General features: G+C 39.0%; 1 protein-coding gene across 1 annotated transcript in view; it reads right to left on the bottom strand.

Annotated features, from left to right (window-relative positions):
- Positions 1-2,094: 2,094 nt before the first annotated feature.
- LOC128739366 (TATA box-binding protein-like 1) overlaps positions 2,095-16,154 on the bottom strand; it is a 29,739-nt gene continuing 15,679 nt past the window's right edge. The window contains exons 2-4 of the mRNA XM_053834852.1: positions 11,458-12,938; positions 11,143-11,395; positions 2,095-6,918 (exon numbers count right to left, since the gene is read on the bottom strand). Of these exons, the coding sequence (XP_053690827.1) occupies positions 6,473-6,918; positions 11,143-11,395; positions 11,458-12,561 (1,803 nt within the window). The 5' untranslated portion in view covers positions 12,562-12,938 and the 3' untranslated portion in view covers positions 2,095-6,472. The remainder of the gene's footprint in view (positions 6,919-11,142; positions 11,396-11,457; positions 12,939-16,154) is intronic.

Here is a 16,154-nt window from a genome sequence, read left to right as displayed (position 1 = left end):
CACATGTCAGGTTTCGGTGTGTAGCCCTTTCGAGTTTGGTTCACCTTCTCATAAAACTTGCGCGTGTCATTAGCTCGCAATAGTTGCTCTAATTCTTCACGATCTCTGTCCTCCTTTTGGCGCTTTTTTCTCCTCAGGATCGTGGTCAACTGGTTCCTAGTTCGTCGGTACTTGGCCAGGTTCTCTCTAGTGGCAATACTTAGATAATTTCTCCAAGCATTTTTTTTCTCTTCCACCGCTTGTTGGCATTCCCCATCAAACCAATCATTTTGTGTACTCCGAGGCTCAATACCTAGTGCCGCGGTAGCGGCCTCTCCGATGGCCGAGCGTATTCTGCCCCAACCGTCTTCGAGGTTTGAAGCACCTAACTCCTCGGAAGAAGGCAGTGCCTCATTCAGTACTCGCGCGTAGTTCTCGGCAGCTTGTGGGTTGTCTAGCTGCCTGATGTTCAGCCGAGGAGGGCGGCTTTGACGTGTCCGGTATACGGTGGACAGCTTTGAGCGCACTGCTGTACTGCTACTAGGTAATGGTCAGAATCAATATCCGCACCCCGACGGGAGCGTACGTTCGTGATGTTAGAGAAAAACCGGCCCTCTATGAGAACGTGGTCCATTTGGTTCATTGTACGTTGGTCAAGTGATCTCCAGGTGGCTTTGTGGATATCCTTGCGCGGGAAAAAGGTGCTTCGGATCACCGCGTTGAAGTCGCCCATGTTGATTTGTATGTCTCCCTTCGAGATTTTCTCAACCACGCTGTTCAGCTGGCTGTAGAAACCCTCTTTTTCCTGCAGGTCAGCAGCATCTGTTGGCGAATCGCCCTGGATTGCTGTAAGGTATCTAATCCGTGTTCTGAATCTGGCAACGATTATTCTTTCGTTTATCGGTTCCCACTTCATCAAGTCCGCATATGACCCTGGGCTCAGTAGGAATCCAACTCCTCTTTCTCGAGTAGCATTTTCACCTCGTATGCCAGAGTAGAGCAAGACTTGCCCGGATGATGTCCTGTGTTGGCCAGTACCCTGCCAGCGGACCTCGCTCAGCCCCAGGATTTCAAGCTTCAGGCGGTCAGCGTCCCTTCTTAAGGTGAGTGGGAGCAACTATGCCCAAAAATGTGGCACATATTACCAAATATCTGAAATATTTTAGGCTTGTTCTGTTTGTCTGGCGCGCAGGGCGTGCATTCAAAAATCTGGCTTGGATTTTGCCAGATCTGGCATAATGGCAACCTTGAACTGGTGCCAATGGAGCGAATCAGACGAATCGATTATGCTAAGCAGGGCATGTCTCGAGACAGGTCAGGTCAAATAAATAAGCATGAGCAATTGAGGTCAAACTCTGACGGCAGCTCTTTGCGTACTAAGAGTTATTAAAGTCTGGTGAAACGGTTAACCACGGTTAACGTTGAACGATACCAACGATCAACCGTTTTGAACCGTTCGCTGCTTTACAAGATATAACACTATTTTATCTTCAACTTCCCTTTTATTATCTTTTATTTTAAGGACGTAGAAATCCATAGCAACCAAAAGCGTCTCTAGCTTCAAAAAACTTTACTCCTTCAAAATGAACGAATATCCGTAGCTAAATTTCAGCTAAACCGAAGTCAAGCTCCGACTTTTTTTATTTATCTCGTTCTCGCATGACATTTGTCGTTCCACTTACACTGAATCGGAATTGATACTGAATTCTGAATCAATTTATAAAGCACTGGGGATTCTACAAAAACGAAATCATTTTTCTCCACGACAATGCTCCACCACCGATACCGATACGTAATACTTTGAAAACACTTAATTGGTAAATTCAGCCCACGTTGGTTGGCATGAATGTCACTCGCTTCGATACCAATTCGAACGAGACCTTATCAAACACAAATTGTAGGAGAGGTCATCAGAGTAGAAATTGCCCCTGAATGGACAACTATTTCAGAATCCGCACGCCTCTCCGTATCTATCTTTGTTATCTCGGAACGAGATGATTTACTACAAAGAAAACGCACTCAGTAGGTTCGTTTACATGTTTGAATCAAACATTCAATGAACATTTTTCGATTTTTTATTGATTAATTAATCATTTTCATTATTTTTGCTATCCCATTTATCTCTTTTCACATGTTCAGTGATTTATTATTTTTCATTTTCTTCTAGTCTTAGGCATTTATATAGTTTTTGTTCTCCTACTACAAACACAATATAATATATAAAATTATTAGTTTGACCTACTTATAACAAAATTTGTTACACTTGCTTTCTTTGCCTTTCTCTCTCCGTTGTATTCGTGTTATATTCTGGTTTTACATGCTCCTTTTATTGTTTTCCATATGCCTTTGCTATAAAAAAGACACCGATTTGCTTCAATCACTTACTGGTTTAAATTTTCTGAGTGTGAGGATTGACTGCATCAAAAACGTTGCTGTACAGTAAAACCCTTTTCCGACTGATCTGCATCATTTTATGAGGCTTCACCGTCCTTCTGGTATCATGTTTTGCTTTCAATGCCATTTATTTAAAATAAAAAAGCCATCCAAGAAGTTTAAAATATGTTCTCCGATCTGGTAGAGCTGGAGGTTTACCTAAATGAAGAAAACATTAGGGAGTTTCGATAAAAAGGTAAGTTCGTGATGAATAGATACGAGCCATTTGAAACCGTTCACTGATAGCACAAATCTGTTCTCGCCGGTCAAGCAGGAAAGTGATATGGGCACTTTAGACAAGACATTTCGTTTTCTTCGACAAGCTCCTAGTGTAGACGGCTAGTGTCCGTTGAACTAGTTGTTTAATAAATAAATATTCATGTTAATTATCACTTTGCCACGGGGGATTCGTACTTTCAGTGAAAACCGTTTCGTAGCAAATCGTCTAACTGCAGCAGTCCGCCTTCACAACATGATGACTATTATTTGAGATTTCTCTGTGTGCGTAAAGATGCAATATAGTTACTGAAAGGTATAGCAGTTTTACAGCCAGTCCAGCCCGCTAGGAGGAGGAACCAGATACGTGCCTGAGATTGAACCAAACAAAAACGCTATCCATTCAACAAATCCCAGATACTCTTATACAACAGGGGCTGGATCAATATCCTAGAAAACTGTTATACGACATAATTCATTAGACATAATGTTTTGATAATGACGTGATTTCGATTGAACAATTGCCAATAATTGTAGTTTTTTCGTTTTCAGTAATAATTGATTATTAGTATTATTGTGATCTCTTCTCTGTGTATCTGTATATATGTAGGGTGTCCACAAGGTTCATTTGCGTTTTTATTATAAATTACTTATAAGTCTTTGGTTTGTCACTTACATTCGTACAAATTTCTGTTTTCGCTAGTAAGTTTATTCTGAATGATTTTTCAACACTGCACTACTTATTTTTCATCATCGTGTTTTACGTTATGCTGAACAACATTTATTGGTTGTTATTTGCTTAATTTTGTATTGTTTTTTTTTTTTGCACAGTTTGATAGAAGGAAAATGGCGCTTAGAGGCGATTAGTTGTTAGAATTAAGGAGCGAAACTGCATTCATGTGTGGCTGTTTGTTGGCAGCATCGTAAAAACAGTATCCAAATTAAATACGAGATAGGCTACGTAATGGAAGGAAAAGGCTTATAGTGTGTTGCTTATCGTTCTTATAAGTTCCATTCTACTCTTTGTATGTTATGTTGTTTTTACAGTTTTTTTTCTTCAAATGGTAATTGTCTGATTTTACGCTTATTACATTTTACTTCATATATTATCATATAATTTACAAAAAGCACTTTTGTTCTCTTGTTATTTAGTTCAAATTCCTCCGTTGGTTTCCGATTATATAGGGTGGTCAATCTTTTAATAGATTAGTTTCTGTTTAATTCTATTAGACGATTGATGATGCGTTTCTCTAGGCAATCACATGCCACTACATTTGTTCTCTCTCCCTGACAATGAAGATAGGTGAGGTGTAACATAAAAAGCAACCGAAGTAAATTGAAAACCAAATTCGTAATCTTCTTTGACATGTCCTTGTTTGACTACCATTTGCCAGTAAATCGATTCACGTGTTTGATTACCATATAGTTAGTAGAGATTTGTGATAATTTACATTTAATTAAAACACTTCTATTCAAATTATCACTAGATTCACTGTAAACGTTCATTACTCTTAAGTCAGCCTCACACCGGCTGCTGACGGAATTCTTTTCATAATTAATTCCTCTTTTCTCTGTATCTGCTGCTTAGATGTCTTATTAATGATCAAACCCTACAATTTCTTTTAGTTATTGCTGATTGCAAGGAAAATTGTACATCCAAAGTGTGAAATCGCTCATAAAAGTGCGATTAAATTGTTTTGGTATCTTCGGTGCACTTTTCCGTTGCATTCCAAGCACGGAAGCACGGTGCGCCGAAGAGACCGAAGCGATTTAAGCCAAAATAGCACTTTTATGAGCGATTGCGCACTTATTGATTGGACAATCTTCCTTGCAATTAGCAATATTATTAATTCAATATGGTGTGTCATTATTGGGTGTGCAACTAAATTCTCGCTGTTTTTACTTATGAAAATGCAACTTGAAAAAAAGAACGGTTACAAATGAATCGTTTGAGATATTACCCACTGTTAGCAGCAACTTCGCATCATTTTTCATTTGATGTTTTCATACGACCGAAACTGCTGGTGGTCACCCAGACCGGACCATGTGCCCAAGTGGAGCTCATTTAAATGTTTTCAAGTAGGTTTTAATGGGTTTGGCAATGTGAAGACGATCGTTGTCATGCTGTGAAATCACTTTTTCGTGCCTCTGTCTGTATTTTGGCCGTTTCTTGCACAGTGCGCGGCACAATCGCATCAACAGAATTCAATACCGTTCCCTAATGATGGCTTCGTTCAGTTTCAACAGTTCATAATAAATAATACCGACCTGGTTCTACGCTAGGGATTGATCATTGAAAAGAAATCGAAGCAGACACAGAGAAAAAAGGAATTATTTAGGAAATAATTTTAATGGTTACTAACTAGACTAAACGAAAAGGGCGGTAAAAAGTTTACTGTATAAGCGCGTGTAAATAGTTTTTTTAAATTAGGTAAATGTAATTCATCACAAATCTACACCATTGGTAGTTTTTCTGAGCTGCTGAGAAGCTATTGGAATTCTGTAAATGTAAACAAATATGAATTATATTCGCCTAGTTCGTCACATCGAAAAGCGTGTATAGTTCGGCTAAAGACAACATTTTAATATTAGTATTTGTGGCTCGAATAGCACGGTCTCCTCGGTAAGAAACTGATAATAAAACTAAACGTAAAAAACAAAACGAAAAAAAAGTTTGATCGAATGATAGCTGATACTAAGGACGCTGTCTAATCAGTGAAAAGATATTTTACGAGCGTAGAAGTAGAGTTTCTTAAACGTTAATAGTTATTTTGTTTTGTTCTGTTTTTTACCATAAGGAAAAACTCACGGCTGGCAGGTTTGGCAAATAATTGGTCCTGAAACCCCTTCAGTATTCTCTTCAGTGCACGTAGAACCGAACAAAACTGTTAAATATTGAACAAAAAATAAGAAGCCGTACCAAAGTCTCCATTTGAAAATATGGGGGCGTAAGCGCCGTATTGTTAATGTGGACCATTTGTCTAAATGTACGTCAACTCCGACCAAAGTCGAAACAAGCTTCTATTTTACCGAAAAAATTTCACATATTTGCCAGCATTTTTCGCTTCCGGCGGCAGCAATTCCTAGTAAGTTTCGTCTTTCAACACGATGCAATTGTACTATCTTTCGAACCGGTACAAAATCACGTAAAATAGCGTATTTATATAGGTACAAGGTAGGAAAACCGAAATTTACTCCTCATAAATTAACAACACGCTATTTTATTACTCAAATTGAACTGATATACGCGTAACATGATTCCGTTTTAAAATATAACTATGTGAACTAAACCAGAATAATGCCCTAAGAGAATTACACAAATACAATGTCAAAACAATTATGCGTCGATCGACAATGTTTCTCGCTTTCACTAAACACTGCAATTTGCGTAGAAAACCATTGAATGGAAAATATCTACTTTTAATAATACAACCCTTTTTTATGGTAGTATTGCTGCGGTACGAATGGGTTTTTTATGTACACAAAGTATTTGGCTTGTAAAGAAAGCTGGCGGTTCTGAATAAATTATTCATTTTCTTATGCAGTAATTATTCACAGGATTTGTTGTATTCTTTATGTTCTATGAGTTTTGTTGTAACAGCATAATTAAACAGAAGAATCAGTTATCTATTCTTGCTTTTATGTTACTCAATAAAATAATTCTTACACGTAGCATGTTAATTCTCCATGGAACCAGTTTTTTGTTTTCTATTTGAAAATAATAGAAAATGTGAAAACGATGATAAATAGACAAGCACTACAATGGACTGAGTAAAGCCAAACGATGAAAATAAGACAAATTCCCAACCCTTTAGGCATATCCCGCTGCTATGTGGCTAATCTCCTACTCATCATCACTTTCGTTCATATCGTCGACACCATCGTCTGATATGTACATCGCGTCCTCGGAGGGATCGTTGTCCGCCTTACCGGCCGGACGTTTTCGGCCATTGCACCGGTAACTGCTGTATCGCGATTTGCACATTCGGCGGCGATTTTTACGTGTGTATATTGCTTTGGTGTTGTCGTCGCCCGCAGCGGCGTGATCGTCGTCATCTAGTAAGTCCGCATCGTCGTCATCATCATCGTCGTCATCCTCGCTGTCGCCTCCTGCCCGACGGTACTTCGAAGGCGGCTCTATATCACATTCTTCCTCGATCAAAAGTTCCGGATCGAATACGGGTTGTTTCATCATATCAATCTTCTCCTGCTGGGTACGCTTCTTGCGGAACTCGTAGACCAGCGGGAAGATATGTTCGATGGCAGCTTGTACGAAGGCAACACTGGCCGCTGTGTAATAGAGAAAAACATTTTGATGAATATTGAATCAATAAAACCAATAAGGTTGATAACTCTGTTGAGAGTATTATTGAGCAAAAGTACAGAGATAATTTTCAGGTATTTCCCATTAGATGTCTGGTAATCCTCGCTAGAATACTGAGTTACTACCAAAAATTTTAACAATTTTAGCAAATATAGATTTGACATAATTGGCTATTGCATGCAAGATAAGATATTGTTTCCACCATAAGATCGTAAGAATTACTTTTCCATTGGAACCCGATCCCACACCTCAGAAGTGGCTGCCTCTGCCATTTTAGGAGAAAAATATGTAAGGGTAAGCGGGGCAAGACCGCCCGCCTAAGCAAAACCACCTGTATAAAAAAAAGTTGTAGCTCAATTTCTAATTTATCTGCTTTAAATGAACAATTGATCTATTACCTACATATAAAAAATAAAAACATAAATATCTGTAATGATTTTCTATTTTTTATTGCGATTTGGAAACACGTCCAAAAAATAGAGTATTTTTTCCATGCGGGGTGAAACACGCCCACTAACGGGGTAAAACCGCCATAGCATATAACTTTAACAATATTCAACCGATTTGAATGAAACTGGTGGCATTGGATTCATGAATTTATCTAATTTAAACAAATTGAATCAGTTTGCTATCAAACAATACATGGTTCCCCGAGATTCGCAAGTTCGAAAGAGTGTCCGACAACCACTCGTATTGGAAGAACATCAGTAATATAGGTACCGACAGTCTTGAAATTGATACCGTGTAGTTTCCTTAGACAACAAGATGGATCGGGTTAGGCATCCTGGAGTCAATCTTTAAGGACTAGAGAGGATCTAAGATAAAATATAACAATATGGGTATTAAAGTTCCTGCAATTGATCCGGTAGGTCATTTTTTGACATTTCAAATTGTTCTGTTTGATAAAGCAGATACATATTACTTTTCCATTGCTAAGATAATTTGCTATATTTTCATAAAAAAATATGTTCATTCTATGTTATTTGTCCCAAGAGGGAGGAATTATTAAAAAAAGCTATATCCGAGAAAACAAGAAAATATCCATAGCGCCCGCAGGGAAAATTGGCAATTTAGATTTTTCCAAACAGTCCACCAGCTATAAACTAAGCACATTTATATTGTTTTATGTAAATCTGAGATCCTTTGGTCCAAACTATGCAATTATTTTAAAAATCTCCTTATCGCACTAGCATTATACACGACGGTCTTGCGCCGTTCGTTGTGGGCGGTTTTACCCCCAAATGACCGATTTACACATTTCACTATTTATTTCAACAAAACTGCATGAACAGTTACCTAATTTAGGTACTGTCGGATGAAGACAGGATCAGAGAAGCGATGTGGGTTGGATTTACTGAAAGTTTTAACGTTTTGAATAAAATAAACCCTAAGTTCTGCGGGAACAAAGTTATAAAAAACGAAACGATTATAACGAAAAATCTATTTTTATTTATTTCTCCGATAGTTTATACGATATTGCTGTACAAGGTATTGTAAAATATTGCGTACGCATTCAGTAATATGACTGTCATCAACATTTAACACCAATTTGAGCAAGGCCCTGTAAAACCATGGTGGGCGGTTTTACCCCGGCGGGCGTTGTTACCCCGTTTACCCTTAACCCGCCATATTCCATCGACTGTCGCCAATAGCCAATAGATTCATGGAAATTATCAGGCCGGCTTCATGGATGGTCGGTCTACAACGGACCAAACCTTCAACCTCCAGAAGTGCCACGAACTCCGAGTCCCCACACATCACCTGTTCATTGTCCTGTCAAATTTACCTCTGACAAAAAGTACTACGTCGTCGGCGTACGCAACGACCTCATAACCATGCTGTGATAGCTTGTACAAAAGTGCGTCCATTGACCAAAGCAAGGGGTCGAGAACTTCTCATTGAGGACATCCTATTATCGCTGAGATCGTGATCGCCATATCTCCCAACGAGGCTGCGATTTCCCTGCTTGACAGCATTGATTGGATCCGGCTCGTTGTCGGCTGGCCAGTGGCTTTGTTAAAGAGAACCGTATTAATTAAAGCAAAGGACGTGTTGTCGAAAGCGCCTTTAATGTCAAGAAAGGCACTAAGTGCCGTCCCTTGGTATTGGACCGACTTTTAAATCAGCGTCACGTTAGGACGTCGATTGTCATGCAGAGGAGAGCTCTTTAAGAACTCATTACGGATATGATTACCCGTGATTTTTTCCATCAACTTGAGAAGTGTTGATGTCAGACTAACTGGTCTGAAAGCTTTTGGTTTTATCTTTTTTTGCCTGGCTTAGGTATGAACATCACCCTGACGTTCCGCCAGTTTGCCGGAATATGTCCCAACGTAAAGCTAGGTTGGTGAACTCGGATATTATAACCTCGTTTGCTTTTTGTAAAAAGATGGGTAGTATGCCATCCGGTTCTGAGGACTTCATTAGTTCAAAAGAGCTGAGTGCCCAATCGGTTGAAGTAGAAATAGAACCGAGTCTTTTATACGTGCTTTGTACTTGCGCTTCATAGCATCGCTGAATATACGAATATCGTGTGCAAAGCAAAGCAAAGCCTAGGTGCTACACTCCGTTATCGGAACTTGACCTCGAAACCAACTGGGAGGCTACGTGTGCAAAGCAAAAGTGCGAAATAACACCTTCTGTTGCTTCTAAAGCAAAGCAACTAACACTACTTTAAACTATTCTCTTTTCATGATGGTATTATTTTTTTCACTTTTCGGCGTTCCGGGGCATCCTATACCCGCTAAATGGGCCACACTCATTATTCAATTTTTGAACGAATTCCGAAGTTCACAATGAGATTATGTTCGTGATAAAATTTAAAGCCGATACACGCATTATCAGTGAGGCAGGCGAATAGTGTATGGTCATTAGGGATGTTTATCGATTCAAATAATCATTTTTTCGCGAATTCTCTAACCACTGCTGTCGAACCAGGGAAATGCGCGGTCATAAGAATCTCCAACGTTTTCCTAGTAGTAACAGTGAGACTGTCATCCTCTTTTTTCAATTGCAGCTGGCCATTGTTATGGTCCTTGGCTAACGCTTTTCGGAGTCGCGCAACGTCAGGCAGAGTCTGAATGATCTCGCAAAACTTGTCTTTTTGGCCTTGCGAAGCTCTGAGTTGTATTGGTGAGAGACGCCCTGTAGGTCTCCCAATTACGTAACCTTAGCCTGAATAAACTTAGCCTTAGGTGAATAAACGTCTAGCCTCCCGACGAAGGCTGCTGAGCGATTCATTCCACCAGGGCGGTTACGGAATAAAACTATTTTTATATGCATTCGGACAGTTTTATGTTTGTTCACAGTCTCTGTTTGTTTCTTGTAGTTTGGTCAAATAAAGATCATGCTACCTTCAAAGTTAACCGGGAAAATTAGGGTAAAATCTGCAGTCACTACAGGATAACTTGCAACATAAGTATTTTCGGTTTGGTTGCTATTTTTTAACATAATCACAATTCGAAAGTACTAGCCACTATACGAGTTTTGGCTGTTTACACTCTTGGGCCTGAACGGTACACTACAAACGTTATACCAAATCAAAGCGCTTTCAAAAGTGCCGCAAGTATTCCCAGATGACATAAATAAGGCATAAATTTTCCACACAACAGTGAAGAAGGCACTGCTTGAGCTACAGCCCAGATTAGAACATACGACGACTGGTTTGTTAGGGCAGCATCGTACCTCGAAGCTTAACGGATAGCTATTCTTGGTAAACTAAGACAGAAAGTTCAAAAGGGGTCAAATGACCGCACGCGGTAGGTTTAGTGTTTAGCACTAGCAGGGTTGCCACATGCACATATTATTCTGTGTTTAACAGATATTTGAAAGAAATCGCCTGTACAGAATCTGAATCTGTATGCATAGAATACAGATTTTCGTCAAATTACACAGATTAAACAGATTTTTGAACATTTACATTTACTCTTTATCTCTTTCACTCTCATTGTTTTGCATTGGATAGATTTTTACACATATATTTTTCCTCACCGTACAGATTGTCAGATTTTTTTAACAAAAAACACAGATATATGGGGCATCCCTGAGCACAAGGCCTTGCTTTATTTGTTCGAAGAACCCCTTTTATGAGTTAACTTTCTTTCAGAAAATAACTGAAATACCCATAATGTACCTGCTGACTGCCACGCTTATAAACCTTATTATTCAGTGAAAAACCACTATCAACTCACCCGTCACCGTGATGCTTCCAGTGGAGAAAATTTTCAGCGTCGCCTTCGGGTTGAGCAACTTGTACGTCACACCGGGATGCAATTCCGGTTCGTAGCTGGCATCCTTCTTATATTTCTCCGAGAAGTTTACGATCATTATGCCCCACGGCATGCTGCAAGTTCCTAGTACGTTGACAATGCGAAAATTTCTAAACCTAACATTAAAACCTAGTTTTTGAAGGCAACGTGAGTAACGTCTAGCTGCAACCTTTGCCTACGGCCGGTACAGAATTGTATCAGTAGGATTAGAGGAAACTACGGCAAGCAGAAAATTACCTGATCTTCTGAAGTTGCACCAGTACAAGTAATCTTTCCTGAAGACCATATAGAGGCGGTTGTGTATGGACGTCTTAGCTTCATAGTGACCATTCCGTTTTCTCGACGGAATTCCACGTTGAAACCTTTGAGCGCAATATCACGCAAATTGAGATGACAACGCACACTGAACGAACAAACCACATTGTTGATGATAATATCAATTTCCGATTCTGGTTCCTGTTCCTGTGGCTGCTCATCGCCATTGTCGACGGTAGTTATTGATGTAGAATCGTTAGCTGGAACAGCAGTTACAGCAGACTCATCTAATCCGCTGGTAATGGCATCGGCACCACGATCCTGAGCACTACATTTACCGTGCACCGGAGCACTAGTTCGCATTTGATCGGTGGTCGATGTCGTATTGGCAGTCTGGCTCTCGGATACAGTCTGTTGTAGATAGTGGTGTGTTGTTTGAGAATGCATTTGCCCGCTGGGTTCTAACTTTGGTACCATCGCTGAGCCGTGCTGGATCCCATTTACGTAAACTAATGAGCTAGCGCTAGTCGCTTGGTGTGGCAGCTGTTGAGATGAAGCAAAGGATTGCATTGATACGATGCTGGTAGTGCCGGTGGAAGTTGCCGCCGGACGATAGATTGCATTGACATCTGTGTTAGAAAACGAACTCTGGAAGGTAGTGGTGGGTGTTGTAGTTGTTGCAATCCGTTGACTGCTGCTGTTGTTGCCACTAAAAAGCTGCTGCGTTGACAAATGGTGGGTGTTTTGAAGATGGTTGATGAACTGACTGTTAAAGCTGTTGTTTGAGTTGTTATTGCTGGAAGCGGGTGAGTGCGTTGTGGTGAATGCGTTGCTGATAGTTGTTTGTTGATGAATCAGCGGCTGCTGGTGTGATGCTGGCAGTACCAATGTTTCGTGTGGCATCAGCATTCGAGAGACTGCTCCCGGTACGGTGGCCAGCGTAGTACTAGCAGCCACCATTGTCGCCGTCTGGTTATCGTCGGTGCCATTTACGATCACCACGTTGTTGGATCCATTAGTCAAATTTTTCATAAAATTCTTCTGCTGTAACAGAGTAGCCATACTACTCTTGTTACTGCAATTCATAAGTGTGGTGCTCTTACGAGCGGATAGCTGTTAATTTTCCTCTTTCTCTCTACTGAACGATATTGTGTATGTTTCCCAAACCTTAAGACATCAGTTAGGTAAATCACTTGCTCCGATTTGTTCAGTCACTTGCTGATATTTGCCGCTCATACACACGCACGATTTTCCGTTATCTATGTAAATTATTGACCACTGTTTCACAAATGAATGATAGTTCTTCTAGCAAATTGTTAGTTTTTCGCAAAAAATGTTGCTGCGACGATCACTAGGTATAATCCGTACTGCGCACACGTTTTGATTTTTCTAACAAACTAAAGGGATGTGCAAAAAATATTTGCCACAGTGCTGATTACTGGTTGTTTCTGAAACGATCCGATCTGAAATAAAATATAAGGAAAAATACGAATTAATGGTGCTATATCGTTAGGTAAAATTAATATAGAAAAGGTAAGTCTGAGCAATTTTCTTTCACAGTGAAAATTTACCTCTTGAAATTAACCAAAGTATATTAGTGTTATTGAGTTACAGAAAATTTGCTTCTAATAATTTAACACTCAAATTTCGAGTCTACGCAGTTTGATTGTTTATTAGTCATGAATTTTTAAAGAAGGTGACAATCGTCAAAACCGAAAAATTGACAATTGCGATTTCAGTTTTCCATTTGTGTCTATCCGGTAAAATAAAATCATAAAATTCAAAGAACAACAAACTCAGTATAACAGAAAATATCCTAATGACCAAATGGCCACCCCACAGTATACACAAACTTTCAATGTAGAATACAGAAAAATAGATATTTCACGCTGGTATGTTTACTGGTAGGTACTGTGCAGTGTTATTACATAGCGGTATTGGTGTCGTTTTATATATTTCGACGACCTAAAAATGAAGCGCACGGCATCTCCGGCATGGTCGTATTACTACTGATGTTCTTTCTGTGTGTCTGCTTTTGCGATGAAAGAACCAATTAATGAGAACAAGGAGCAGTAATGATTTGGTTCGGGGCTTTCCTTCACCATTCGTTTTTTTTTTGACAACCTTTGTGCCTTTGGCTTTTTATTTATCGATTTATTTCAGAAAATAATAGTTTCTTATTAAAAATAGATAAGTGCGATAACATTGTGTTATACTATTCAGAAGTTGGCCTAAAACCAATAAGTATTTAATGAAAATAGAAGTATCGAACTTCCCCGCATGTTTTTTTCTTTCTTTGTTTTAGTTAGCTAAACAATAATTGAAAAACTGTTCTAAAACAGGTGGCAAGAATGCCAATGACCTTACTGATATGCTCATTCACACCCATCAAATCTCGTTGCTCTCTTTCTGTCTCTCTTTGCATCAGTGGATAGGTAAACGATTTCGCGTCAGAAGCAAATCCAACCAAATCGATGGGATGATGGCGAATAGCAAAAGAAAATTCATCTTAAAACGCGCGTTAGGGTGAATCAATATTCGCAACTTTCCCCGCACAAACGTGACCGGCTGACATTTCTATCGGAAAAGGCAAAGGACCGGAGGATCGCATGTTGCATGTTATAAAGATGGTAGGTATCACCAATTTTCGTTAGTAAAATTGAAAAGTATTGTGATCAAATGATTACCAGCTAAGCTATCTATATTGGTATGTTTGTTTCAAGTATAAAATACTTCAACCAAAATTAATGCCCTCCCCAAACAAACAACTAAATCTTTTTGACAGTAGTATGAATTTTTATTTTGCTTAATTTGCGTGCAGTTAGAATCCTACACGCCATGCTACACTTCACAGAGATAGCTTCTTCAGTGAATTACTAATTCAATTTCATGGGTAATTTGACATGAAAAAAACCTTTCTTTTTTTGTATTTTCAAAAGCATAATACACGGACATTATACATAGAATTATCTTAAACTTGAAGTGGGATGTGAAAAACAAGGACGCATGAAATTTTGCAAACCGATTGTGATTTTTTGACTATTTCTTGTTTTCAAATTTTTAACGAAAACAATTTTTACCGTTTAGACAACATCATTAGGCCATTGCAAATCATTTTCAAAGTTTTTGTCACCCCCTTGGAAATTGGCTTGAAAAATCGGGGGGCAAAAAATAATTTGTAGGATATGAGTTAATTTTTTTTTATAAAATCAATTGTCTGTGGGCTCCATAGCCTGAAAAACTCGAAAAATGAGTGTACGAGTTGAGTTAACGCTTCTAGCACGAAATAAAAATGGAAGTTCAAATAGTGGAATTTCCGAATTCGGCCAAAAAAATTTTCTTTCGTTTTTGTCTTTTTGTTCGTAGATTTTTGCATGAAAAATAACAACGTATTTATTAAAAGCAAGAATAGACTTGGTTTTCACGTTTAAACTTTATGTAAAAATGCCTAAAATCCATATTTTTTTTGCTCGATTAAAAAATTCTCTTTGTTTTTTTTTCCGACCACCTACACCCCCCCCCCCCCCCCCCCGGGTTACGTAGGCCTATATTGGATCATTAGATCAAAGACTAATGCAAACTGCATTTCTGGTATATGTATGTTTATAAGAATCTGTGAGTGCCATTGTTTAAGTGAATGTTTGAAAGAGAGGAGCGAAATATTCAGGTTCAATTCTTCATTGAATGCAATGGTGGCTTTGAAAATACGTAAACGGGTGTTCATAAGTACAACTTATCCTCCTACCACAGGGGTGAGAAGTCTCAAGCCATCATAAATAAATCATGCCTCCAAAAACCCCCACGTGTCAAATTTGATTCCATTTGCTTGATTAGCTCTCGAGTTATAAGGAAATTTGTAAGTCATTTGTGTGGGATCCCCCCTTCTTAAAGAAGGCAAAGGTCCTAATTCACAATAGAAAAGGTTCTGCCTCCATAAAACCCCACATGCTAAATTTGGTTCCTTTTGCTTGATTAGTTCTCGAGTCTCAAGTTTTTCATTTGTATGGCAGCCCCCCCCCCTCTTGCGCTCTCCTCAAAATTGCTCTTTTATCCCCCCCATAAAATTGCTGGTCATTTTATCTATCCAACGACATATAAATTGTTCAGTTTCGTTCAGTACTTTAGTATTTATTAACATTTGAAATCTTTCATTCAAACGTTACACTTCTATTTTCGTTTTCACAAAGTGCTACCCAGTCCCAGTATAGTAAACAAAGACGTAGTCCCAATTGTTACATTGTTCTTTGACGAGTTGATTGGTATGTAAACCGTTTCAAACGATGTTTAGAATTGGTTGAACTATTAGCGTTCAAAAGCTTTCATTGTTTCGTGACACTTGCGAAGTCTGTTCTCTTCAAGAACCCTATTGGCACCAGCAATATAGGGGGCCAACGTGTCGAGACGCGTCAAGAGCGAATTGGAGATGAGTAGCTCAGGACTATCGTACTATAGAGACATGCTCATGCTTGTAATACAGAACGAGCCATCCCGGCTCTATGCTGCTAGAGGAGGAGGCCTGAACGCAAATGCGTCAACCTACGGTGACCTACAATCCTATATTGATGAACAAGAAAATTGTTTTTTTTTTTTTGGAAAGTATTTCTTGTGGTAGAACATACATTTTCCAAAATTTTCTTTGGAGCTTTAAACCACCTCTTTTCCTGAAAAACTTTTCCGAA

This window comes from Sabethes cyaneus, chromosome 1 (assembly GCF_943734655.1).
Source record: "Sabethes cyaneus chromosome 1, idSabCyanKW18_F2, whole genome shotgun sequence".
In the NCBI taxonomy this organism is placed as follows: domain Eukaryota; kingdom Metazoa; phylum Arthropoda; class Insecta; order Diptera; family Culicidae; genus Sabethes; species Sabethes cyaneus.
The sequence above is the reverse complement of the archived record's forward strand: the minus strand, read 5'-3'. Positions and strand labels throughout refer to the sequence as shown.